Source organism: Rhinoraja longicauda, chromosome 6 (genome assembly GCF_053455715.1).
Source record: "Rhinoraja longicauda isolate Sanriku21f chromosome 6, sRhiLon1.1, whole genome shotgun sequence".
Taxonomy (NCBI): Eukaryota; Metazoa; Chordata; class Chondrichthyes; order Rajiformes; family Arhynchobatidae; genus Rhinoraja; species Rhinoraja longicauda.
Window position 1 is genome coordinate 67,329,676 of NC_135958.1, and position 24,988 is coordinate 67,354,663.

Below are 24,988 nucleotides of genomic sequence, written 5' to 3' on the forward strand. Positions count from 1 at the left end.
CACTTGGCCATATTCCTTTAAACCTTTCCTATCCCTGTACCTAAGTGTCTTTTAATGTTGTAATTTCATTCGCTTCTATCACTTCCTCTGGCAACTCGTTCCACGTACACGTTCCGCTCTGTATGAGAAAGTTGCCTCTCTTTTAAATCCTTCCCCTCTCACTTTAAGTCATGCTCTCTGGTTTTAGACTCCCCTACCCTGGGAAAACATTGTGACTATTCACTTTATCTCTGCCCCCTCATGATTTACATACCTCTATAAAGTCACCACTCAGCTTCTTACACTCCATGGAATAAAGACCCAGCCTATCTTTTACAACTCCAAACCTCTAGACCCGGTAATATCATTGGAAATCCTTTTTTTCATACTTTCCTGTTTAATGTCATCCTCCTTTTGGCAAGGCAATCAGAATTGTACACAATACAAGTCTTCCGGACTTGCGTAAGGGTTTCATCACACAGACCCTTGTGTAAGTCGGATGTTATATAAGTCAGAAATGGAAATGCTACTGTGCACCCGTAAATCTACTGTTCAACGGGAAATCATGTAGGAGCTCCAATGTGGAGACCACGGGGGAGCTCCGACGCAGAGACCATGGGGAAGAGCTCTGATGCGGGAACCACGGGAAGCTCTGAAGCAGAGAAAACAGGGGAGCTCCAATGCAGAGACCATGGGGAAGCTCCAACGCAGAGACCATGGGGGAGCTCCGACGCAGAGACCATGGGGAAGCTCCAACGCAGAGACCATGGGGAAGAGCTCTGATGTGGGAACCATGGGGAGCTCTGAAGCAGAGACCATTGGGGGAGCTCCGACGCAGAGACCATTGGGGAAGCTCCGACACAGAGACCATGGGGGAGCTCCAAAGTGGATACCATGTGGGTGTCAGTGGGCTTAAAGAATTGCTTACACGTGCGAGTTTATGTCATTCACTTATTACGTAAGTCAGGAAGTGCCTGTACGCCAAATGGCGGCACGGTGGAGCAGCAGTAGAGTGCTGCCTTACAGCAACAAAGATCCGGGTTCAATCCTGACTACGGGTGCTGTCTGTACAGAGATTGTACATTCTCCCCGTGACCACGTGGGTTTTCCCCGGGTGCTCGGGTTTCCTCCCACACTCCAAAGATGTACAGGTTTATAGGTTAATTGGCTTTGGTAAAATTGCAAATTGTCCCTAGTGTGTGGGATGGGGATCGCTGGTTGGCACGGACTCGATGGGTCGAATGGCCTGTTTCTGTGCTAAACTAAACTAAACTAAACTAAAGCACGTGTGGTGTATGATGAAATGCTCTCCATTTGTTTGGATTAATGCAGCTCTGACAAGGCACAAAACCATCCAGCCAGCCATTGGCACTACTTCCACCATCTTAAATAATCCTTCTTTCCACCTGTCTTGAATTAGCAATTCATCGTCTTGATCTGGCATTGATGGTGACACAATATATTCCCTTTTGCAGATGTGCAAATTTTGATATATTTGGGTGCCATCTGTATGTGTTCACATCACAAACTGATGACCCTGATTCCAATGTAAAACAATGTTGATTTCTCTGTCTTTTTGACATTGCAAGTGGCAGAGCATTCCTTGGTCAATATGGCACAATGTTACGTCTGTTCCAGGTCTGACCCTTTCAAATGTTATTTAGGAGTGAGGAATGTGTTTATCTTGATCTCGTATTCATATGGAATTCACCTAGAATACTCTCTCACTTATTGATGAGTAAACGACATTACTACAGGCAACTATGTTGTGCTGAATAACATCTCCCTTTCCACGCAGCACGAGTCTTGTTGCCTCACTCCCCTTATGTTGGCCACCAACCATTGCTATTCTTCCAGTGAAAGGAAGGAATTTATTAGTTGTAAAACCACTTTGTATTTGATTAACATACTGCTCTCACAGCTGGGTTCAACAAATGACCTTGGACATGTTCGTTACCACACTCACTATGTCCATAGTGATCTCATTTTCTTTAGCTACTTCCTCATCCTTCATTGTCAGAATTATGCCCTGTCCCTCTCCATTTAATCCCAGTAATATTGCTTCCATGGAATTATATCCGCATATACTTTTCACATCAAATTGGTTACGCCAGCAGTCCGAGCTGCTGCTCCTTTCCTATTCATTCTTCTGTCCTGCAATCTTTGCCTGTCTACCTTTTCCAAAGCTCCTCCTCCTTCCAATTCCTCCTCATTTGTAGTTATAAAATCCTGCACCACGTTTCCACTACCCGACCATTGTACAATTAGTACCTGGTGGAGTTAAACTATATAGGGAAGGAATATACTTGTGTGTGCCTCAAAGTAAGTACCGCTTGATATTGACGATAGTTATATCATTACAAGTGGGATTGCCTGTTGGGTGACCTCTTTTACCAATAATGAACATTTCCCTACTCGTATCTAATTCCTTCTCCCTGCACTCCGTCCTTCTTGCATCCCCTCCTATCTGCACCTTAATGAACTAAATGTGTTCTAAGTGTTTTCTTAGGAGTCTATGTTTAGACAACATACCACTCCCATTGTTGTCCGATTCATCTTATTTCTATCCTGCTCTGTGTGGAGAATTCCCTTTAACTTGTGGAATGTTACCAGCTCCATCTATACATCTTCCTCTGGGTCCTTGTACTTCCTTTTGCTTAAGTGGGGTCATGATGGCGTGTCCCACTGATGTGGCGAGACTTCCCCAGCGTTGTGTGGATTCATCCACAGGGCCATCAGGAATACTCTTCAGTGTGAGTTCATCCACAATCAGTAACCCGTGCCTGCCTTCTCCCCATATCCCTTGATTCCACTAGCCCCTAGAGCTCTATCTAACTCACTCTTAAATCCATCCAGTGATTTGGCCTCCACTGCCCACTTGTGTGATTATTGCAAAATGTTACCTCTCTTTAGCTTTTTCCCCCCTCCCTATCTGTAATCAACATTTTACTTAATTCTGAATTTAGATATGTCTTAAAAAGAACTATGTTTTAATCCTGCCTTGAATCTTTGGAATTCATTCCAGTGCCTTGAATTGAACTGTTGCCTTTGCCTCTCATGAGTCTCGCAAAGCTTTCTTGGTACGCTGTTATCAAGTAACTATGCAAGTCAAAGGTGTGTTCTTCAATGCAAATTCACCATGCACAGCTGCATGCTCATTGTCTCACTTGCAAGTAATTACATTTGTGCTCGCAACGTGGCATCCTGGTGTCACTAACTTACGTCATCCAACATCAGCAGACGGATTAGATCAGGTAATTTAATTTTTCAGAAACAATTTTAGAAAACTGCTTGTTTGGCAGTTCCCTGCTGTGATTGTGGATTTGATTAAAATTACTATTCCATCTAATTCAGGAGCTCTGGATAAAACTCTGTCCAATATAATGTTTCTATAACACCTTTATTCCCACGAGGTCCAAGTTACTGCTTGATTAACTTCAAATTAATGAAATATCCCAGAAATATCACAATATTGTGCACTGTCGTCAGTTTTCATTTTGAAAATCTCAAATGTTGTTGGACATTTTGGAAGTTTTGTCAAAGTTCAGCTTTGTTTGTCCAATGAAAATGCATTCCTTGATATGCAGCAAACTCAGAAACTCTTTTGGAATGTTCCCTAGATCTGGGGAAAGGTTCATTAGATCAGAAAGTAGCAAATGTAACTCTATTGTTCAAAAAGAGACATGGAGAGAAAGCAGGATACTGCACAGTAGTGAGCTTAATATCTTTGATATAGGGCAAATGTTAGAAGCTGTAAATTAAACTCAATATAGTGGTGCACTTTGAGAAATTAAAAAAATCATCAGGAAAAGTGAAAATGGTTTTATGAAACAAGAAATCATGTTTGTTCAGCTTATTGTTTTTCTTTAAACAAGTGCTGTGTGAATGCAGAGGAACTTACATTTCCAAAGGGAATGTGATATGGAATCACATCAGCAGTGATTAGAGATAAGAGGTCATTATGGAGGAGCGTAAACATTGGTGTGGATGGAGACTTTATTTGGCCAACAGGAAACATACAGAAGGCATAACTGGGTCTTCTGGTTGTTAAATTGTAATGAGTGATGTACTATAGGGTTTGGAGCTGATGTTTCAACCTATTTAAATAACTTGGATGGACACACGGATGATATATTTGCTACATTTTCTGATGAGACAAATGTAGTTTTGAAAACATCTCATGAAGAGGATGTTAAAGGGCCACAAAGCTGGTTTATCAGACTAATATCAGGAATGGGAAGGTTATTTTATGAAGAATGTTTGGACAGACTTGGCTTGTATCTGCAGTAGTTTGAAAGAGTGAGAGGGAACTTGATGGAAACATTTAAGATCAAGGAGGGATCTTGATAGGGTTGATGTGGAGAGGATATTCTTATGGGGGAATTTAGAACTAGTGGTCACTTTGAAAATAAGGGTTCATACATTTAAGGTTGAGTTGACGTGAAATATTTATTCTCAAGCTTGTGAGCTTTTAAAACTCATCATAAGCCTGTGGAAGCAGTCTTTGAATATTTTAAGGCAGAGATAGAGAGATTCTTGCTAAGCAAAAGGGTGGAAAGTCACCAGGGATGTTGAGGTTACAATCAAATCAGCCATGATCTTATTAAATGGCAGAGTGGGTTGAGGAGTCGAGTAGCCTATCACTCTTTAATTTGTATATTCGTGCATTTATAAATCAGCAAATTCCCCGAGTGAAGTAAGTTCAGCCTTCTGGAAACTATACTTGTAAATTCAATTTGTTACCAAACAGTGTCATTTGATGCCTTGTTTTAAATTCTCAAAACAAAATCATTTTCTATACCTCTTGTGGTATTGAAATGTTAATGTCACCAGCATTTTAAAATAAAAACTGAATCTGCAGTATCTCTTTAGAAAGAATAAAGTTATACCGGCTCTTTGGCCCAATATGTCCATGCTGACCAAGTTGGCCACCTGAGTTAGTCCCGTGTGCCTGCGCCTGACTCGTATTCCTACAAAACCTTTCCTATCCTGTGTACCTGTCCCAAGTGTCTTTTTTAATTATTCTCACCTCTACCACGTCCTCTTGGCAGCTTGTTTCATATTCCCACCACCCTCTCTGTGTGAAAGAATTGTCTCTCAGTTTCCAACTCAAACACTCCAGACCTGGCAACATTCTCATAAATCATTTATGCGCCCTTTCTACTTTAATGACACCCTTCCTGTGGCAGAACTGTACATAGTATTCCAAATGTGGCCTTACCAAAGTCTTCCACAGACGTAAAAGGACATCCCAGTCCTGTAGTCAATACCTTAACCAATGAAGGCAAGCGTGCCAAATGCTTTCTTTGCCACCCTCTCTACTGGTGTCGCCACTTTCATGGCATTATGTACCTGCATCTCTGCACCTCTCTGTTTTGCACCATTCCCCAGGACCCTACTGTTTTCTGTGTAAGTCCGACACTGGTTTGTCTTGTCAAGCTGCATCACTTCTCATTTTTCTAAAATTAAATTCCATTTGCCATTCCTTAGCCCATTGGCCCAGTTGAACAAGTTCAAGAATGTTTAATTGTCATATATATTGACAATAAAATAATTAGTTTCTTACTTGCTGCAGCTTAACAGGTTTGAAAACACAATAACATACAGATAAATATATAATAATAATAATAACAATAATAATACAATAAATCAAAGGTATTTGTTCACAAAATGCTGGAGTAACTCAGCAGGTCAGGCAGCATCTCAGGAGAGAAGGAATGGGCGACGTTTCGGGTCGAGACCCTTCTTCAGACTGAAGAAGGGTCTTGACTCGAAACATCGCCCATTCCTTCTCTCCTGAGATGCTGCCTGACGTGCTGAGTTACTCCAGCATTTTGTGAATGAGTCTGAAGAAGGGTCTCAACCCGAAACGTCGCCCATTCCTTCTCTCCTGAGATGCTGGCTGACCTGCCGAGTTACTCCAGCATTTTGTGAATAAATACCTTCGATTTGTACCAGCATCTGCAGTTATTTTCTTATAATACAATAAATGAATAACTATAATACTAGATAACCATAATGGTGCAAAACAGTTGTAGTGCACAAAGACCTAAACCAAGAAGATACGGTTGCTGAGGTTAGTGTTGTGTAGTTTTTAAGAGCCTGATGGTTGCTGGGCAGAAGCTGTTCTTTAACCTAATGGTCATGGTTTTCAGGGTCCTGTACCTTCTTTCTGAAAGTAGTATTGAAATGAGAGCATGGCCAGGGTGGTGTGGTATTTGCTGCTTCTTGTGCATCATTTTGATGGTGGGGAGATCAGTACTGGGCAATGCCTACCACTCTCTGTAGTCTCCTTCGTTCCTGGGTGTTCGAGTTGCTGAACCAGGCCATGGGGAAGTCAGTAAGTACGCTCACGAACGTACACCTGCATCATCGGGCAGAACCTTGGCAGATGCAGAAGTTAGACACTTTCTATCAGTATGAAGCAGATAACAAAGGCAAGTGCAGGTCTGGCAGGAGTGCAATATTCCTCGATCTCTGTATGAGATAAGGTGAATTTATTTCCCTCCTGGGACCAATTTCTCTCCTGGGATAAATAAAGTTCTATCGTATCGCATTGTAAAGACATATTGCTGACAAAACTATTCGTAGGAAAGATCGCTTGGAGACAGAACCTGTGAAACGTGAGTGGGGAAAAGATTTTTTATGCAGGATTAAAACTAGGAATTTGTTGTCTAATCGAGTAGGAGCAACACATTCCATTGTAGTTGTTGAATACGATGTAGGCAAAGACTTGGAGAAGAGAAAAAATCTGACTTTCATTGTGAAAAAGCAGGGAGTGGACAAATGGTTGGCTCTTTGATTCACTAGGCAGAATGATCCCTCTATTTCTGCATGTTTTCATTCTCCAGTGTCATTCTGTCCTGCTGTCATTCTGTGATCTTTCTCTCTGACTGTCATCCCCACAGCTAGAGAGCTTAATTTACAGTATTTACATATCTTGTATTAGACAGAGAGCAATAACTGCAATGACAGTCCTCGTGCATTATGTGCTAAACCTCAGTAAGCTCGGCTGCTTCTTTCCAGTAAATTACCAATTAAAATGTCAACAGTCTCATTTGGTATCTCCCTCAATGTCTAATTCGTTCAGATAAGAAACACTTTGCTGCACAATGTTCAGTAGGGCTGAATTATAAACAAACCTCTTCTCACTTGCACAGGTTGGGAGATGGAAAGATGGGCTGATAAGAATGAAATATCCAGTGTGGCCCCGGTACACGGCATTTCAGGAGCCTTTTTTCGACAGTGACCATCTAACTGTTGCCACATTAGAGGAGAGACCATTTGTGATTGTGGAGGAAATGGATTCTGAAAATGGAGCTTGTGTGCGGAACACAGTTCCCTGCCGGAAGCAAGCAAACCTCAGTGACAGGTAATGAATTGTACCTGGGGAGATATAGTGCCCACTGGAGACCTAAGCTGGCGTCCTTATCATCTCTTCCAGCCGGAAATCTGACCTATCCGCGCTCCAGAGAATCAATGAGTAATGGAATAGAGCGGGACAACACTTGGCCCACTTGATTTGTGACTGATTTTTCAGAACATTATTTAATTGCCTTCAAAAGAGTTCTTGCCATCCCATTAGACAATGCTTTCCACATCTTCCACTCATTCTGAGAAAAGGTTTTTTCATGTGCCATCTTTGATACCCTTGCAAATAGTTTAAGTCTGAAGAAGGGTCTCGACCCGAAACGTCACCCATTCCTTCTCTCCAGAGATGCTGTCTGTCCCGCTGAGTTACTCTAGCATTTTGTGTCTACCTTAAATCTGCAGCTATTGGTTATCAAAGATTTTTTTCCCTTAATTAATCTGAAGCCTTCACATATGTAACAGTCTGAAGGGTCTCGACCCAAAACGTCACCCATTCCTTCTACCCTCTATCTTATCCTCCCATTGCATCCCAATATTCCTCTCTCTTCAGTTCAGTTGTCTTTCAATATCTCACTATCTGCTTATTTCCCTATATCCCATTGTATCTTCAATTCCAAAGATTTCATTCTTCTCCCATTTCCCAATAGCCACTGTTCCTTCATCTCCCCAATATCTCAATGACCCTTGGTCCTTTGACACCAAACTACACTCAGGGCAGTGGTTTTGGTGTTGCTGCCACTGGCAAAAGACAAGTTCAGAGATGAAGTCCGATGGACAAGTATGGTAGAGAAAGTGCATTGTTACCATTAACATAGAAACATAGAAAATAGGTGCAGGAGGAGGCCATTCGGCCCTTCGAGCCTGTACGCACCGCCATTCAATATGATCATGGCTGATCATCCAGCTCAGTAACCTGTACCTGCCTTCTCTCCATACCCGCTGATCCCTTTAGCCACAAGGGCCTCATCTAACTCCCTCTTAAATATAGCCAATGAACTGGCCTCAACTACCTTCTGTGGCAGAGAATTCCACAGACTCACCACTCTCTGCGTGAAGAAATATTTTCTCATCTCGGTCCTAAAAAACATCCCTCTTATCCTTAAGCTGTGACCCCTGGTTCTGGACTTCCCCTACATCGGGAACAATCTTCCCGCATCTAGCCTCTCCAACCCCTTAAGAATTTTATATGTTTCAATAAGATCCCCCCTCAGTCTTCTAAATTCCAGTGAGTATAAGCCTAGTCTATCCAGTCTTTCTTCATATGAAAGTCCTGCCATCCCAGGGATCAATCTGGTGAACCTTCTCTGTACTCCCTCTAAGGCTAGAATGTCTTTCCTCAGATTAGGAGACCAAAACTGTACACAATACTCCACGTGCGGTCTCACCAAGGCCCTGTACAACTGCAGCAGAACCTCCCTGCTCCTATACTCAAATCCTCTTGCTATGAATGCTAACATACCATTCGCTTTCTTTACTGCCTGCTGCACCTGCATGTCTACTTTCAATGACTGGTGCACCATGACACCCAGGTCACGTTGCATCTCCCCTTTTCCTAATTGGCCACCACTCAGGTAATACTCTGCTTTCCTGTTCTTGCCGCCAAAGTGGATAACCTCACATTTATCCACAATTATCCACATATTAATGTTATAATTATTCACATGTCCTCTCAGGTGAATGTAAAAGATCACAGAATATTATTTCAAAGAGGAACTTCAAAGTTCTCGACAATGCTTAATCCTCAGTCACCATGGACACTTGCTAAGTGCAAATTGCCTGTTGTGTTTACTGTGTCACAACATTGGCGACAGTTGAGAAGGTGTAAAGTGCTCTGTGGGCCATGAAGGACACCAAGTTATTTTCCATTAGCAGCGTTGGATGGTTGTGCATTACATCTCCATATTCTCGATCCCTTTCCCGCTCAGTAACTTTGGATTTCTTGATCAGGACCGGCTAACATCTGCCCTGACAGTTGCCATCTTTACTGGTAACTATTCTTTGTGTCTATTTATTTCATTCGGTTTTCCAGGTTCCATTGTTTTGAAAAAGTTGTTGTTGTTAACTCCTGTTACAAAAGAGATATTTGTCACTCTGGCCTTGTATTTTGCATTCACCAGAGGATCTGTGTTTTGGTGTCAAATAGCAGCCTGGTGTGGTGGTGCATCCTGTAGCACCTCGTGTGGTGGTACAAGGAATAAAGAAGTATAGGATAGTTGTGCTATAATAAACACCTTAATCTAATTCCACTATTCAATTAGTTTGTTGTTGATTTGCATCTCAATTCCATTTTCTGGCTCCCATAACAATTTACACATTGCAAATTAAAATCTATTGACCGCCGCTTTGAATTTTTTTAAATGAAAATTACCTTTGCAGCTTCTTGGTAGAAGAGTTCCAGATCTCCACTGCTCTTTGTACAAAGAATAAAATACTGATGTCATCCCTACAATCTGAGGTTATAGCCCCTTGTTTTGGCCATCCCATCTTTCCTGCGTCGGCTCGAACATTGTCTCTTTTTCCAGCATTTTGTGTCTCACGATGAACAATCCGCTTTGTGGCAGCCTATCTGCCAGATGAACATTTAGTTCCGCCACCATTGGTATACAGAATGTGCCATCTACAACAAATGCACTGAAGGTATTTGCCCAAGTTACTCCTCCCAAACGTAGCACCTCCACCAGCAAGGCGGGACAAGGAGAGCATGCACATGGAGTCACTACCACATGAAAGGTCACTGCCGAATCACACAACATCACACAAATATATCACCAGTCCTTCATTGTCACTCGTTCTAAACCCTGGAAAGCTTTGGCCAACAGCTCTGTGGGAGCACCTTCACTAGAACTGCAATGATTCAAGAAATTGCCTCAAGTCCATCTTCTCAAGGCACAAGAGCATGCAGGTCCCAAAAATTAATCAATAGAAAAAGTTCAAGTACATTTTCCCTGAGATGTGTAACATTGTGTGTCCCTCCCTCCCTCCCTCCCTCCCTCCCTCCCTCCCTCCCTCCCTCCCTCCCTCCCTCCCTCCCTCCCTCCCTCCCTCCCTCCCTCCCTCCCTCCCTCCCTCCCTCCCTCCCTCCCTCCCTCCCTCCCTCCCTCCCTCCCTCCCTCCCTCCCTCCCTCCCTCCCTCCCTCCCTCCCTCCCTCTCTCTCCCCCACTCTCCCTCGTCTTGTGTTCCAGCGTTGCTGATGGATACACCAAGTTGTGTTGTAAAGGATTCTGCATTGATATCCTGAAGAAACTTGCCAAAACAGTCAAGTTTTCCTATGACCTTTACCTCGTGACAAATGGAAAGCACGGGAAGATTGTACATGGAACGTGGAATGGAATGATTGGAGAGGTACTGAGCCCGCAGTCTCACCACTGCTCACTGGTTGCAAGTTGTCTTTTTAGTGATTTGTCAAAGAAATCAGCACTAACATTGGTTGGGTTGAATTTTCAGTGTCGTGGGCAGTTCCAATTGCCTCATTACAGGAAGGAGATGGAGGTTTTGGAGAGGAGGTTTACCAGAATGCTGCATGGATTAGAGGACATTACTAAAAGGAGAGTGTAAACACAAAGAACTGCAGATGTTGGTTTACTAAAATAAAGAAAGTGCTGGAGTAACTCAATGGGTTCAGGCAGCATCTCTGGAGGAAAATGATGGGTGACATTGTAAGGAGAGGTTGGATAAGCGTGGATTATTTTGTCTGGAGCATTAGAAGTTGAGGAGAGACTCAATAGAAGATTATGATATTTTATGATATAAAATTATGAGAGTCAGACAAATAGGGTAGAGAGTCAGGGCGTTTCCCAGGGTGGAAATGTCGAAGACCAGAGGGCGTTGAAATAAGGTTAGAGGGGGGAAAGTTTAAAGGAGATGTGCAGGGCAAGTTTTTTTTACACAGTGAGAGGTGTGTTCGTGGAACATGCTGAGATGCGAGGAGTTTGTGGGGTTAGAGGGATGGCGATAGTGGGAAGGATGTGGAGCAGAGTGGGAGTGTGGAGTGGAGGCACGGCGGGAGTGCAGAGTTGAGGGGTGAGGGGAGTGCGGAGCTGAGGAATGGCGGGGTTGTGGAGTGGACGGGAGGTAAGTGATGAGCGGAGGGACGGGGAAGTGTGGAGTGGAGAGGTGGGGGGAACGGAGCAGAGGGGTGGGAGGAATGGAGTGGTGGGGGGAGTGGAGTGGAGAGGTGGGGGGAGTGGAGGGGTGGGGGGAGTGGAGGGGTGGGGGGAGTGGAGGGGTGGGGGGGAGTGGAGTGGAGGGGTGGGGGGAGTGGAGGGGTGGGGGGAGTGGAGTGGTGGGGTGGGGGGAGTGGAGGGGTGGGGGGAGTGGAGTGGAGGGGGTAGTGGAGTGGAGGGGTGGGGGGAGTGGAGGGGTGGGGGAGTGGAGTGGAGGGGTGGGGGTAATGGAGTGGAGGGGTGGGGGAGTGGAGTGGAGGGGTGGGGGGAGTGGAGTGGAGGGGTGGGGGCAGTGCAGTGCAAAGAGGAGGGGGAGTGTAGAGCTGAGGGGTGGGGGCAGAGCAACAAAATCTGAGGGAGAGAAAAGCAGTGGTTAGCTAAAATTGTAAAAATCTGTGTGGTCAAAGAGACCAAATAATGCAGTTGAATCTGCTTAGGCACAAAACATCACAGTTGATATGACCTGCAGGGTAGCGACTTCCATGGACATGGCAGGCAAGAATGCCAGGGAATTACTTCCTGTGTCAGTGACAAAAGGAATAATGTGCTACAATCAGAGGTAACACCCAATGTCAAGAGACAAGGATAATATTGTGTGGCCAAGTGATCAAAGCCAGCTAACAGTGGACTATTGTGGGCTCCACCTTCCTTGATCATCATTACTAAACTATATACTATATAATCTATATACGAAACCTCTCGTTATTTTGTTTGTGACTGAACTTCAGCCAAAACGGTACACGATAGCGCAACAATTTTAGGCCCACCTTACTCACCGTTGTCACTTTAGTGATAATGCAAGTAGTTTTATTGAAATCGGTCTTATATTTTTTAAGTTATTCACATTTTAAAGTTTAAAAGGAGGGGAGGAGGGAGGGAAGGGGGGAGTGGGGGAGAAGGGAGAGGAGAGAGGGGGGGGGGTTGAGGAGACAGGGGAGGGGGGGAGGACAGGGTGGTGCACCAATGCAGGAGAGGTTTGGGCCCAGCGGGTCCACTTGATCTTTTGTACTATATCTCTCTATATCTTCGTCCATATCTTTCGTTTCCCTTTCCTCTGCCTTTCAGTCTGAAGGAGGGTCTCGACCCGAAACGTCGCCTATTCCTTTTCTCCTAGAGATGCTGCTTTACCCGCTGAGTTATGCCAGCATTTTGTGTCTATCTTGATCAAAATTACTGTTACAGGTGGTCTGTAATAGTTGTAATTATAATAAATGTTGTGCATAACCAATGAGAATAACAGAAGCACACGGTAATAACTTGTGAAATGAAAGCTGGGTAACAGACAGGAGTTCTGTCTTGGACTCAGCATCAGTATGGAGAGAGCGAGTTTACCACAAATGAAAATCAGTGTGACCAACTGCTGCAGAGATATCAGGACTTCAAGGTCACGGTCTTGATTGAAAGGAAGTCATTAGAGATGTGGATCGACAGCAATGCAAGGTTTTGTACCGGAATGACACATGTAGCAAGTAGCCTGGCTATTAGGATGTTATATAAGACCTAGGACAGGTGCTGTGCCTGGTATACTGTGATAGCCAGAGTCTTGAGTTCCTCGGTTGTGCTTTGTCCACCACAGATAATTAGCAAAGATTGATTAATGAGAGGAGAAACTGATTAGACAGAATTGTTTAAGAAAATAACTGCAGATGCTGGTACAAATCGAAGGTATTTATTCACAAAATGCTGGAGTAACTCAGCAGGTCAGGCAGCATCTCAGGAGAGAAGGAATGGGTGACGTTTCGGGTCGAGACCCTTCTTCAGACTGAAGAAGGGTCTCGACCCGAAATGTCACCCATTCCATCTCTCCTGAGATGCTGCCTGACCTGCTGAGTTACTCCAGCATTTTGTGAATAGACAGAATTGTTTACTGCTCTGACCAGTAACGACACGAATCATCTGGTGTTGTAGTCAGTGTTTGATTTCATGCTGTAACTTGTGGATGAAGATATCACCGGAGCAGCCACTGAGATTATTTGGGCATCTTAGAGCATCATTCTGAGAAATTTGAGCTCATCTGGCTCCAGAATGGCCAAGGCGGGTTCTAGAGACAATATCCATGCACCTAGCTTGTTATTTTGTAAGCCCGATCAGCTTAATCTTTTTTTATACACAACAGAGAAAAAGTTTCAACTGAGTGGGTGATTCAGAGTCAACAGACCAGCGAAGGAAGTAAGAGAGCTGGCGATGGGACCTCGGTGAAGTAGTATAGGTCAGATCCTAAAGGAAACTCATATTTGAAGTATCTACAAAAAGAAACCTAGCTGAAAACATTTGGACAGATACGTGGATAGGAAAGGTGAGGATTGGCGTTGCCCAAATGCAGGTACATGGATCTAGCTTGGCTAGGCAACTTATTTATTATTTACTTATTTATTTTTGCTATCCACTTTGCTGCTGTTACGCTGCAAATTTCCCCGTTGTGGGACGAATACATTGCTTCTTCTTATTATTATTATTATTAACTTGATCAGCATTGGCGAGTTGGGCTGAAGGGCTTGTTTCCACGCTGTATGACTCTATTTTCACACAGAGAGTGGTGAATCTGTGGAATTCTCTGCCACAGAAGGTAGTTGAGGCCAGTTCATTGGCTATATTTAAGAGGGAGTTTGATGTGGCCCTTGTGGCTAAAGGGATCAGGGGGTATGGAGAGAAGGCAGGTACAGGATACTGAGTTGGATGATCAGCCATGATCATATTGAATGGCGGTGCAGGTTCGAAGGGCCGAATGGCCTACTCCTGCACCTATTTTCTATGTTTCTATAAGGGATTGAAGTAACATATGTTGATGGATTGACTCCAGACCTCGATAAGGGGTTTGTTACTGTGTTTCAAGAGTTAGAGAACAACAGTGAGCCAGGTCTGGAGGTTGCAGGTTCTCGTGGACCAAGAGCAAGCACAACTTCAGAGGAATGTGTCGAGTTATCGTATTGATTACAGGAGCCAGTCAACAGACAACAATCTGTGATGATGATGATTGCGAAAAGTGTTTGTACATTTCCTTCAAAAGAGGGAAAGCATTGTGGTGAATTTATTATATATAAATAGGTTATCTGGTCAGAGGATACAATGACATTGTCACGTATTTCATATGTTTATATATATTATATATAGGCACCGTGTGGGATATTGGAGCCATAGAGTCACATAGCACGGAAGCAGGCCCTGTTAATAAAGCGAGAGAGATAAACCAAGAAGCAACTGGCTAATAATTCCAAAACTGGTGGGGGGGAAGTTATTAGAAACCTTTATCAGAGGGAAATGTAATCTTTTATTTGGAATGAGCCATAGAGCTATACATGGAGTCAACAACTTTATAGCACAAGGTCATGCCCGAACCCACCTTGTCATGAATCACCGAAACAAACTGAGCACGGATTTGTTAAAGGCAAATTGTATTTGACTAATGGAATTAAATGTTTGCCGTTCATGCTGTCAAGGTTGATCAGGGTATTGGAATGGATGCATATTTGAATTCTTGGAAGACATTCAACAATCTGCCAGATGCGAAGTTTTATTAAGATAATGGAGATCCAGGCACATATAAGAAAGGTGCAGCATGCACACAAAACTGGCTCAGAGACAGTGAATGTTCAAGACGATAGGTGGGAGTTCCATAGGTTGGTAGATGGTGTGAGGTAGGATGTAAGGAGTCCATCACTCTTTAAATGTTATCGGTTACCAATTCATAAAACATAATTAAATTGTTTTTGGATGATGTGAAACATGGCAAAGCACCAGATGGTGATGAAGTATGGGTGAGCAGGATTACAGAATAGTGTATTGGGAACAAGAATGGCGGGTGGGGTCTGATGCAGAGCACTGTGAGCTGATACTCCAGGAGGTATAATGTGGAAAGAGGCAACACCTTAAATGCCACAAGTTTAACATGTGCAGCTTAAATTTACATTCCGAAGTGCCTTGTGGATATGGGAAGCAAGGAGGTCTAGGTGATCAAACGTTTGGTCAAAAAAGCGAGGATTAAGATGTTTCTTTAAAGGAAGAAAGGAAATGAGAGAGAATGAAATGATTCGGGTATAAATTTCTGCGGACGGGGTCTTGATAGTAGAGAGCAGAGGCACCAGTGAGGCATTGATTAATATGTTAGATACCAAAATCATTAAAATTATTTGCACCACTGGAGATCAAGCCAATCAACAAGGAGGTATCAGACTTCCCAATACCATTTACTCCTAGATCCCAGATTCCAGTATTCCTCTGTATTCCTCACTTTTGTGCCCACCCAACCTTCCTGCTCTCAGCCAACCACTTGGATAAACCATGAGAGGCACTGAGCCCCATTGGAACAGCTCTCCATTGCTAAAACCTTTCACAATGGTTACCCTTTGCTTCCTGCCACTAAGCCAATTTTGGATCCAGCGATGTGCCTTCTGATACCCTGGGCTTTTACTCTTCTGACCAGTTGGCCATGTTGAGCCTTGTCAAATGTTGTGTTAAAATTTGTGTAGGTGACTATAAGTGCATTGCCCTCATGTCACAGCGTCAAAATATTCTTCACGAGTCAAATACAGACGTCAGTAACAAACCCGTCCTTAAAACGAGCATCTTTCTAATTGAAGATTAACTCTGTCCGTCAGTACATGTCAATAAACGTGCCCAGCTCTACCTAATTCAGCGAGTTCAGAGGTGATGGGTCAGTAGGGTCTAGTGCAGGTTTGGACATGGACAACAGACTTTTGGTGAGCATAACTTTCCAAGTAGTAGAAGGGGAGATGAACATTGAACGAGTCACAGCGTCATAAAGACATACAGCACAGAAACAGGCCTTTCAGCTCAAATCATCCATGCTGACCAAGGTGACCCAGCTAACCTAGTCCTATTTGCCCGTTTCATATACCCACCACAATCTGAGTGAAAACATTACTCATAAGGTTCCTATTAAATCTTTCCCCTCTCACCTTAAACCAATGTCCTCTGGTTCTTGATTCCCCCACCCTGGGTAAGGACTATGTGCATTCACCCTTTCAATTCCTCCTGATTTTATATATCTCTATAAGATCACCCCACGGCCTCCTGTGCTCCAAGAAATAAAGTCCTAGTCTGTCCAACCTTTCCCTATAGCTCAGGCCCTCGACTCCTGGCAACATCGTAGATCGTCTCTCCATTCTTTCCAGCTTAATGACAGCCTTCCTTGAGAGGGATGCCCAAAACAGGGCACAATACTCCAAATGTGGATTCGCTAACGTCTAGTACAATTGTAACATAATGTCCCAACGTCTACACTTATTACCTTGACTGATGAAGGCCAATGTACCAAATGCCTTATTTATCATGCTATCTATCTGTGATGCGACTTTCAGGGAACTATGTACTTGTACTCCGAGATCACTCTGCTCTACAACACACCCCAGGGCCCTGTCATTCACCGTGAAGGTCCAGCCCCAAAATGCAATACCACGCACGTACCTTCATTAAAATCAATTAGCCATTCCCCAGCCCACTTGCCCATTTGATCAAAATCCTTTTGTAATTTTTGGTAACCATCTTCACTCTTGGTGATGCCTCCTACTTTAGTGTCAATTTTATTATTTATGCCTTGGACCTTCTCATCCAAGTTGTTGATATAAACCACAAACAGCAATGGGACCAGCACCTGAGACACATTACTAGTCACAGCACCTGGAAAAAACAGAGGGCCCTGAAGTCTTCCTGATGGGAAATGGAAGTATGAAGGGGATGGACGTCCTTGATGAAGATGGGGCACTGGAGGTTAAGGAATTGGAAGTTCTTGAATTGGTGGAGAGTGTGTGAGGTGCAGGAGGGAAGGGACTGAATAAGGGGGCAAGATCGGAGGTGTTTAGTGCGGGAAGTTTAGTGAAACAGTGAGGAGGAGGAGATAGAAATGGACAGTGGGCTTGGGCAACTGGAGGCCGTGGATGGGACAATGTAGGAAGTGAAGAGATCAGTAAGGAGAAACGTCGACTGTTTTTCTTTCCACAGATGCTGCCTGATCTGGTGAGCATCTGGATTTTCTTTTTTCTAAATATAATCCAAAGGTTTCAAAGGTTTCAAAGGTCTTTTATTGTCACGTGTACCAATTAAGGTACAGTGATATTTGTATTACCATACAGCCATACTAAAAAAAAAGCAACAAGACACACAACTACATAAAAGTTAACATAAACATCCACCACAGCAGATTCCTCACATTCCTCACTGTGATGGATGGCAATAAAGTCCAATCTTCAACCCTCATTTTTCTCCCGCGGTGGACACAATTGAACCATCCGCAGTCGGGGCGATTGAAGCTCCCGCAACCGGTGGTCAAAGCCCCCATATTGGGGCGATCGAAGCTCCCCTCGTCGGGGCGATGGAAACTCCCCCGTCGGGGCGGTCAAAACTCCTGCGGCTTAGAGCTCCCGAAGTCGGTCTCTAACCAGGGACCACGAGCTCCACGATGTTAAAGTTTGCAGGCTCCCGTGGTTGGAGCTCCCAAAGTTGGTCCCCAGCAAAGGCCGGCGACTCCTCGATGTTCGGCCGCAGTGCGGACAGAGATAGGATACGGAAAAAAATCGTATCTCTGTCAAGGTAAGAGATTAAAAAAAGTATCCACTCACTTAAAACAAATGTTAACAATTAACCGAAAAAGCCAGCCAGTCCACATTCACACGAATTACAAGCCATTCATATTAAAATCATAGCTTTCCCCTTTCAATGAGGGAGGCACACTGGTGCAGCAGTAGTGTTGCTGCATTACGAGTGCCAGAGTCCCCTGTTCGATTCTGACTATGAGCGTTGTCTGAACAGAGTGTGTACGTTTACCCTGTGGCTGTGTAGGTTTCCTCCGGGTGCTCCGGTTTCTTCCAACACTCCAAAGACGTACGGGTTTGTAGGTTAATTGGCTTAGGTTAAAAAAAAATTGTAAATTGTCTCTAGTGTGTAGGATTGTGTGAGTGTATGGGGATCGCTGGTCGGCACGAACTCGGTGGGCCAAAGCGATTGTTACCATGTTGTGTCTCCAAAGTCTAGAGTGTAATGAAAAAAACCCTAAATCATTTACATTAAATAAGTTCAGACTTGTCTCCTTCTCAGTATATATTGTCTGCTGTGGCCTCTGCTTCCATTTGCAGGTCTACTACCAGAGAGCAGATATGGCCATCGGCTCCCTCACCATAAACGAGGAGCGCTCTGCCATCGTCAGCTTTTCCGTTCCCTTTGTGGAGACTGGGATTAGTGTGATGGTCGCCAGGAGTAACGGGACCGTCTCCCCTTCGGCTTTCCTTGGTAAGGAATGCAGCTTTAGCCTCTATCAGATCTAAAGGTTTCACATTATTGACACTGAAGTGTGCTATAGAATCTCAGATGTGGAGTGATGCTCGAAACAATTATACAAATGCTGCCAATTTCCCTGTGGTCCGTTGCCAGACTGAGTGGGAATATCCTCTGTGATTACGTTCCAATTCACTTATCAGGAATTGTCTGAATAATTCTCCTCGCTGGTTGCAAATAATTTGGCAGAAATTCCAGTGAATTATCTCGCACTGGTGCCAAGGGCAGCCGTGGACTGGCAGAAGGGTTGGAGCTCATTGATGCGGTCGAACCATGATGGTGGCCTCATGACGCACACGAGGTCAGATATAGGAAGCAGACTTCACTGATGGGGCAGGGCTCAATATTGGAAATGGAAGCATGGTGCAGGGCTCAATATTAGAAATGGAAGCATCTGAACAAAGGCTTAATAATGTGTGGGTTTGTGTCTCATGGGTGCAACCAAGGCCATTTATAGCAGCTACCTGCCACTTGCTAGGTTGCACCAAGCACACACACATGGCTAATGTGTTGTCAGGTGGTCCCTAATAAAATATTAATGGCATCCGGGACAGGGCAAGCTTCCTGACACAGTGATCATGTCTTCCTGGGACTGTGGACACCTCGAGTTACAGTGGTTATGGCACCAGGAGAGCAGCCACATTCCTTGGACAGCAGTCACCCATCGTCAGTAAATGGTCATCTCTGCGATGGGTCACACATTCCTGGAGTAGTGGTCACTACCCCACAGCATAATCAGTCGGCGCCTGTGGATGAAAATCACGCCCCCCTGGGCAATATACAAGCTTCTGCGGAATAGCAGTAACATTCAGCGCTGTGTTGGTCCATACCTCAAGGTAGTTGAAGAGTCACACACTTGTAAAGGGGGTGGGGGGGAGGATAGGGTGCGGTTACACCCCAGTGATGCCCTCTCCTGGTTTGTGATTACATTGGTGATGCTGAGTCCCACTGCCAGATCTTTAGAGACGTGAGGGGAGATTTGTGGCCTGAGGCAGTGCCAGTGATGCCACACAGGACTTCTTGTAAGCAGTGGGTTGGGCAGGAGGAGAATACTGATGCTGTTCGGATCAGGTGAGGGATCCGTGCATGTGTGGAAAGTACTCGGCTGCCATTCTTGTCTTCACAGAGCCTTACAGCCCTGCAGTGTGGATGATGATGTTCGTCATGTGCCTGATGGTAGTTGCTCTCACTGTTTGTGTGTTCGAGTATTACAGCCCCGTTGGATACAACCGAAACCTTCAGAGTGGCAAGAGTAAGTTGTCCGTTTCTTGCATTGCTTGAAGTGTGGACTTGTGGGGGAGAGAGGTGGGAAAGGTGGGTGTATCTGAATCGCACTATTTCATGATGAGAGCCTAGATTTATGATTGAAGACATTTACCAGTCATAGACTAAGATAGCAGGGAGAAAGGCTCGTAAATGTGTGCCAAGTTGCCTATCTAAACGAATCCTTTTTGTCTGCATGTGGCACACATCCCTTTAGACGTTCTCAATCCATGTACCTGTCTCTATCACCTCCTCTGACCGCTTATTCCACGTACCCACCTGTGTGAAATACCTGTCCCTCAAATTCCCTTTAAATCTTTCTCCTCTCATCTTTAACCGATGACCTCTACTTTTCGACATGCCTACCCTGGGAGAAGGCTGGATTATTTTTTCCCCTTATGATGTCCCGACTATCGTACTCAACGCCATGCCTGGTGAAGGCTGCGTGCCAAATGCCTACTTCACCATCCTGTCTACCAGTGTCGCCACTTTCAGGGAACGATGTACTTTTTACTCCGAGGTCTCTCCATTCAACAGCACTTCTCAGAGACCTGCCATTCATTGTGTCCTGGCGTAGTTCAGCTTCAAAAACGGCATCACTTCACACTTGCTTGTTTTAAATTCCATCTGCCTTCGACCAATTTATGGTTCCCATTCAACTTATCTAGATTATGTAAAGAACTGTGATTCCATTAAACTTTTGTTGGGGGTAATTATGGCACATATTACTCCAGCCGACCAAACAGCCTTGATCCACTGCAGATCACCTGCCACCACAACAGGCCCACGGCTGAAGTCATCTTCCTGGTCCTACACTGGAGCACCTGGATAAGTACACCTACGACAGCCTCCTATTCATCAACTATAGCTCTGCTTTCAAATAACCCAGCCAAGATCATCTCCAAACTCGTGGACCCCAAAGTCAGCACTCCCTTCTGCCACTGGACCCTCGACTTCCTGACCAATAGACCACAATCAGTGAGGATAAGTGGCAAATCCTCCTTTATGATAATTCTCAACACTGGTGCCCTGCAAAGATTTATACTCAGCCCCTACTGTACACCTTATACTCTCATGCCTGTGCTTAGCCAAATACCAATCCAACTCAATTTTCAAGTTCACAGACGACCCCACGGTAGTGAGACAGGCAGCATCTCTGGAGAGAAGGAATGGGTGACGTTTCGGGTCGAGACCCTTCTTCAGACTTGACCCTGTCCCGCTGAGTTACTCCAGCTTTTTGTGTCTACCTTCGATTTAAACCAGCATCTGCAGTTCTTTCCTGCACCACCGTAGTGGGCCAGATATCAAATGAGGGCAAGACAGAGTATAGAAAAAAGATTGAGATCCTTGTAACTTGGTGTCAAGAGAACAACCCCCCCCCAATGTCAGCAAGACAAGGGAGATTGTGATTCAGGAAGCGAAGCAGTACACACTCACATGTATTGATGGCGCTAAAGTAGAGATGATCGAAAGCTTCAGGTTCTTAGAAGTCAAGATTGTCCTGGACCAGCCACATTGAAGCTATGGCCAAGAAAGCAGCCCAACACCTCTATTTCCTCAGAAGGCTTAGGAAGATTAGTATGTTCCCATCAACCCTCACCAACTTCTACAGACGTACCATAGAAAGCATTTTTTCATCAGGGTTTGGGACCAACTCCATCCAAGACCCACAAGAAATTGCAGAGAGTTGTGGATCATCACGCAAACCAACCTCCCTTCCATTGACTCCATCTACACTTCACGCTGCCTCAACAAGACTGCCAACATAATGAAGAACCAGTCTCATCCCAGTCACTCCCTCTTCTCCTCTCTCCCATCAGGCAAGAAGTAAAGAAGTTTAAAAATGCACACCTCCAGATTCAGGAACAGTTTCTTCCCAGCTGTTATCAGGCAACTGCATGGTCTTCTTATCAGCTAGTGTGCAAACCTGACCTCCCATCTGTCTCATTAGAGATCTTTGAATTATCTTTAACCGGACATTATCTTACACCAATGTTGTACCCTTTATCCTTTATCTCAAGTCAAGTCAAGTCAAGTCAAATTTATTTGTCACATACACATACACGATGTGCAGTGAAATGAAAGTGGCAATGCCTGCGGGTTGTGCACAAAAAGAATTACAGTTACAGCATATAAATAAAGTTAATAAGTTACTAAACATAGCACAAAAAGTGTCGACAAAAATTTAGTCTCTGGGGTTATAAAAGTTGACAGTCCTGGTGGCCTGTGGGAAGAAGCTCCGTCTCATCCTCTCCGTTTTCACAGCGTGACAGCGGAGGCGTTTGCCTGATCGTAGCATCTGGAACAGTCCGTTACTGGGGTGGCAGGGGCCCTCATGATCTTGCTTGCTCTGGACTGCTTGACTGTAATCATGTGTTGTCTTTTCTTTGGATAGCACGCAAACAAAAGCTTTCCACTGCACCTCAGTACATGTGACAACAATAAATTAAGCTAAACCGCCAAGAACTGACCAGTGAACAGACAACTTGTTTGCGGGTAGTTGTAAAGTAGGAAGTGGATGGAAGAACAGGCCGAGAACTGTTCTCACTGTGTGTCTGTCCGTCTCTCCACAGTTACAGGGGGTCCAACATTTACCATAGGCAAATCGGTGTGGCTTCTCTGGGGATTGGTCTTCAACAACTCTGTTCCTATTGAAAATCCTAAAGGTACAACTAGCAAAATCATGGTCTTAATCTGGGCCTTCTTCGCTGTCATTTTCCTGGCGAGTTACACAGCTAACCTGGCAGCGTTCATGATCCAAGAGCAGTTTATCGACACAGTCTCGGGTCTCAGCGACAGAAAGGTAAGGACCAACCATACCCAAACTACACTGCCCCATCACCGCGCTGGAGGTCACACTGGTCCACTCTCACCTCTAGATCCCATCCAATCTGTCACAAGGGGAACTGTAAATTCATAGCTCTGGGCCCAGTACAAACAAACCCTTCCATCACCACCAAGATCACTACCACCTCCTTCTGGCCAAAGATGTGAAGGGCAGCCTCAAGGAGGTTTATGATCACCTTGGTGAATGAAGGAGAGGCTTGGTTTGCGCAGCGATCTCTGTGGGTGTGCGATGGCCTCATTGTGTTTATGTGTCAGCTGCTGAGGGGGTTTCATCTTATCCTGATTCCCTTAATCTTGCGTTAAGGGGAGTTTCCTGGATAATTCAAGAGAGTCGTGGGGAGTTGCCTAGTATGACCATGTACTTCCACTGTTAATGGCGTTAACTGTTGACTAGGAGCTGCCTAGTATGACCATGTATTTTCCACTGTTAATGAAGTTAACTGTTGACTAGGAGCTACCTAGTTTGTTCAGGGGCATCCTTATGTGTTATGGGTAATGGATTTCTCACAGCCAATTCTGGGTATGTTCCAGGGAGTTCCTAGTTTTCAGGGGATTTTCAATGTGTGAAAGGAGATTCCTTCCTTCGCACACTCACCTCCCATCTCCTATATCTCATTTCCCTTTTATTCCCTTTCCTTATCTGACACATTTGCCTCCATTTCACTTCTCTCCTTTGTCACTTACTCCACCCATCTGCCAATCAACCCCCCCCCTCATCTGTATCCACCTATCACTTACCAGGCCTTGCCTCACTTCCAACTCCCTTTACCTGCTTCCCCTCCCCCCCCCCTCCACCCGCACAATCTCTCTGAAGAAGGGTCTTGACCAAAGATACTAGAGGAGCAAGATGAACCACTCCGTTGAAATTGCCTATACTGAAGTGTAGTACGCAAAGGAGTGTAACGTCCGCCATTTTAGTAGGCAAAACCCGCCGTCCGTTTTGCCTCTCGCAGTGTAATCAGTGTTTTGGGGGAACAGTATGTGCGATGACACCATAAAAATGCAGAATATATCTCATCTATCAAGTCACAGATTTTTGTTATTTTTCTTTTAAAATATTTCTGCGTTTCTGCCTACTAAAATGACGCCGTGACATACTACGACTTTTAGGGTCGAGTGGTCTATCTTGCTCTGCTCTATTATCTTTGGTCCTGACCCAAAATGTCACTTGTCCATTCCAGATGCTGTCTGACCTGCTGAGTTGCTCCGGCATTTTGTTTGGTGCTCAAGGTTCCAGTGTCTGCAGTTTCCTGTGTCTCTGAGATATGTAGTTGAGTTTGTTAGTAAAGTGGCCTCCTAAGGATCTAGCATTGTCTCTGTTTGTTACAATGCTTCTCGGTGGCAAGAGGAGTATGTGTTTTGTAGACTCTGTTAGACTGCCTGAATTTGTGAAGTGAACATCTAGTTGTTAAGGAGCATTGTGAGAAGTTGAGTGGTGTTACAACATCTTTACTTTTGTGGTGTGCGTCTGATTTTAAAATGTACCTTGGTGGACCAAGGGGTAGTTCCCGATTGCAAGGTTTCCCTGGGTTGCTAAAAACACTTGCAGACCATCAAAAAGAGCTTTGGCACATTGGTGTTCCGATGCCGTACAAAGTGAATCTTTATGTGGGATTTAGTTGAGTCTCAGGGATGTCATCTGATGTTATTCATGGGGACTGAGGCGATTTTTGAAATTTCAGAGTTTTGGGGATTCTTGGCCTTTTAGACTAGGAGGCTCAGGCAGTGACAGGAATCTGGGGATGTTAAGGGTGCTATGCAAGTCTGTTTTCATTGGATGAACATTTGATTTTGCTCATGATTAGATCCCTCGCTGGTGGGAAGCACGTTCCATCACTTAACCCATAACCATCACTTAACCCATAACCATCACTTAACCCATAACTCCTCACCTCTGCAGAGATTATGTTGAAAGTCATTTTTGGGGGGGGGGGGGCAGTGGGGAGGTGGGGGTTGAGGTGGGGGTGCAGACGTATGCTTGAGCGAGAATCCTGCAGTGGCTCCTGTTTTTCTAGGAGTTCTTACTGAGTATAAGTGGAATGAAGGTGGATTTGTAGGTCAGTAATTGAGATTCCAA

General features: G+C 44.6%; 1 protein-coding gene across 1 annotated transcript in view; it reads left to right on the forward strand.

The window, feature by feature from the left end:
• LOC144594926 (glutamate receptor ionotropic, NMDA 2C-like) overlaps window positions 1-24,988 on the forward strand; it is a 53,141-nt gene that overhangs the window by 18,294 nt on the left and 9,859 nt on the right. Inside the window, exons 5-9 of the mRNA XM_078401856.1 lie at window positions 7,140-7,351; window positions 10,534-10,693; window positions 18,603-18,756; window positions 19,928-20,053; window positions 22,638-22,867. Coding sequence (XP_078257982.1) covers window positions 7,140-7,351; window positions 10,534-10,693; window positions 18,603-18,756; window positions 19,928-20,053; window positions 22,638-22,867 — 882 coding nt within the window. The remainder of the gene's footprint in view (window positions 1-7,139; window positions 7,352-10,533; window positions 10,694-18,602; window positions 18,757-19,927; window positions 20,054-22,637; window positions 22,868-24,988) is intronic.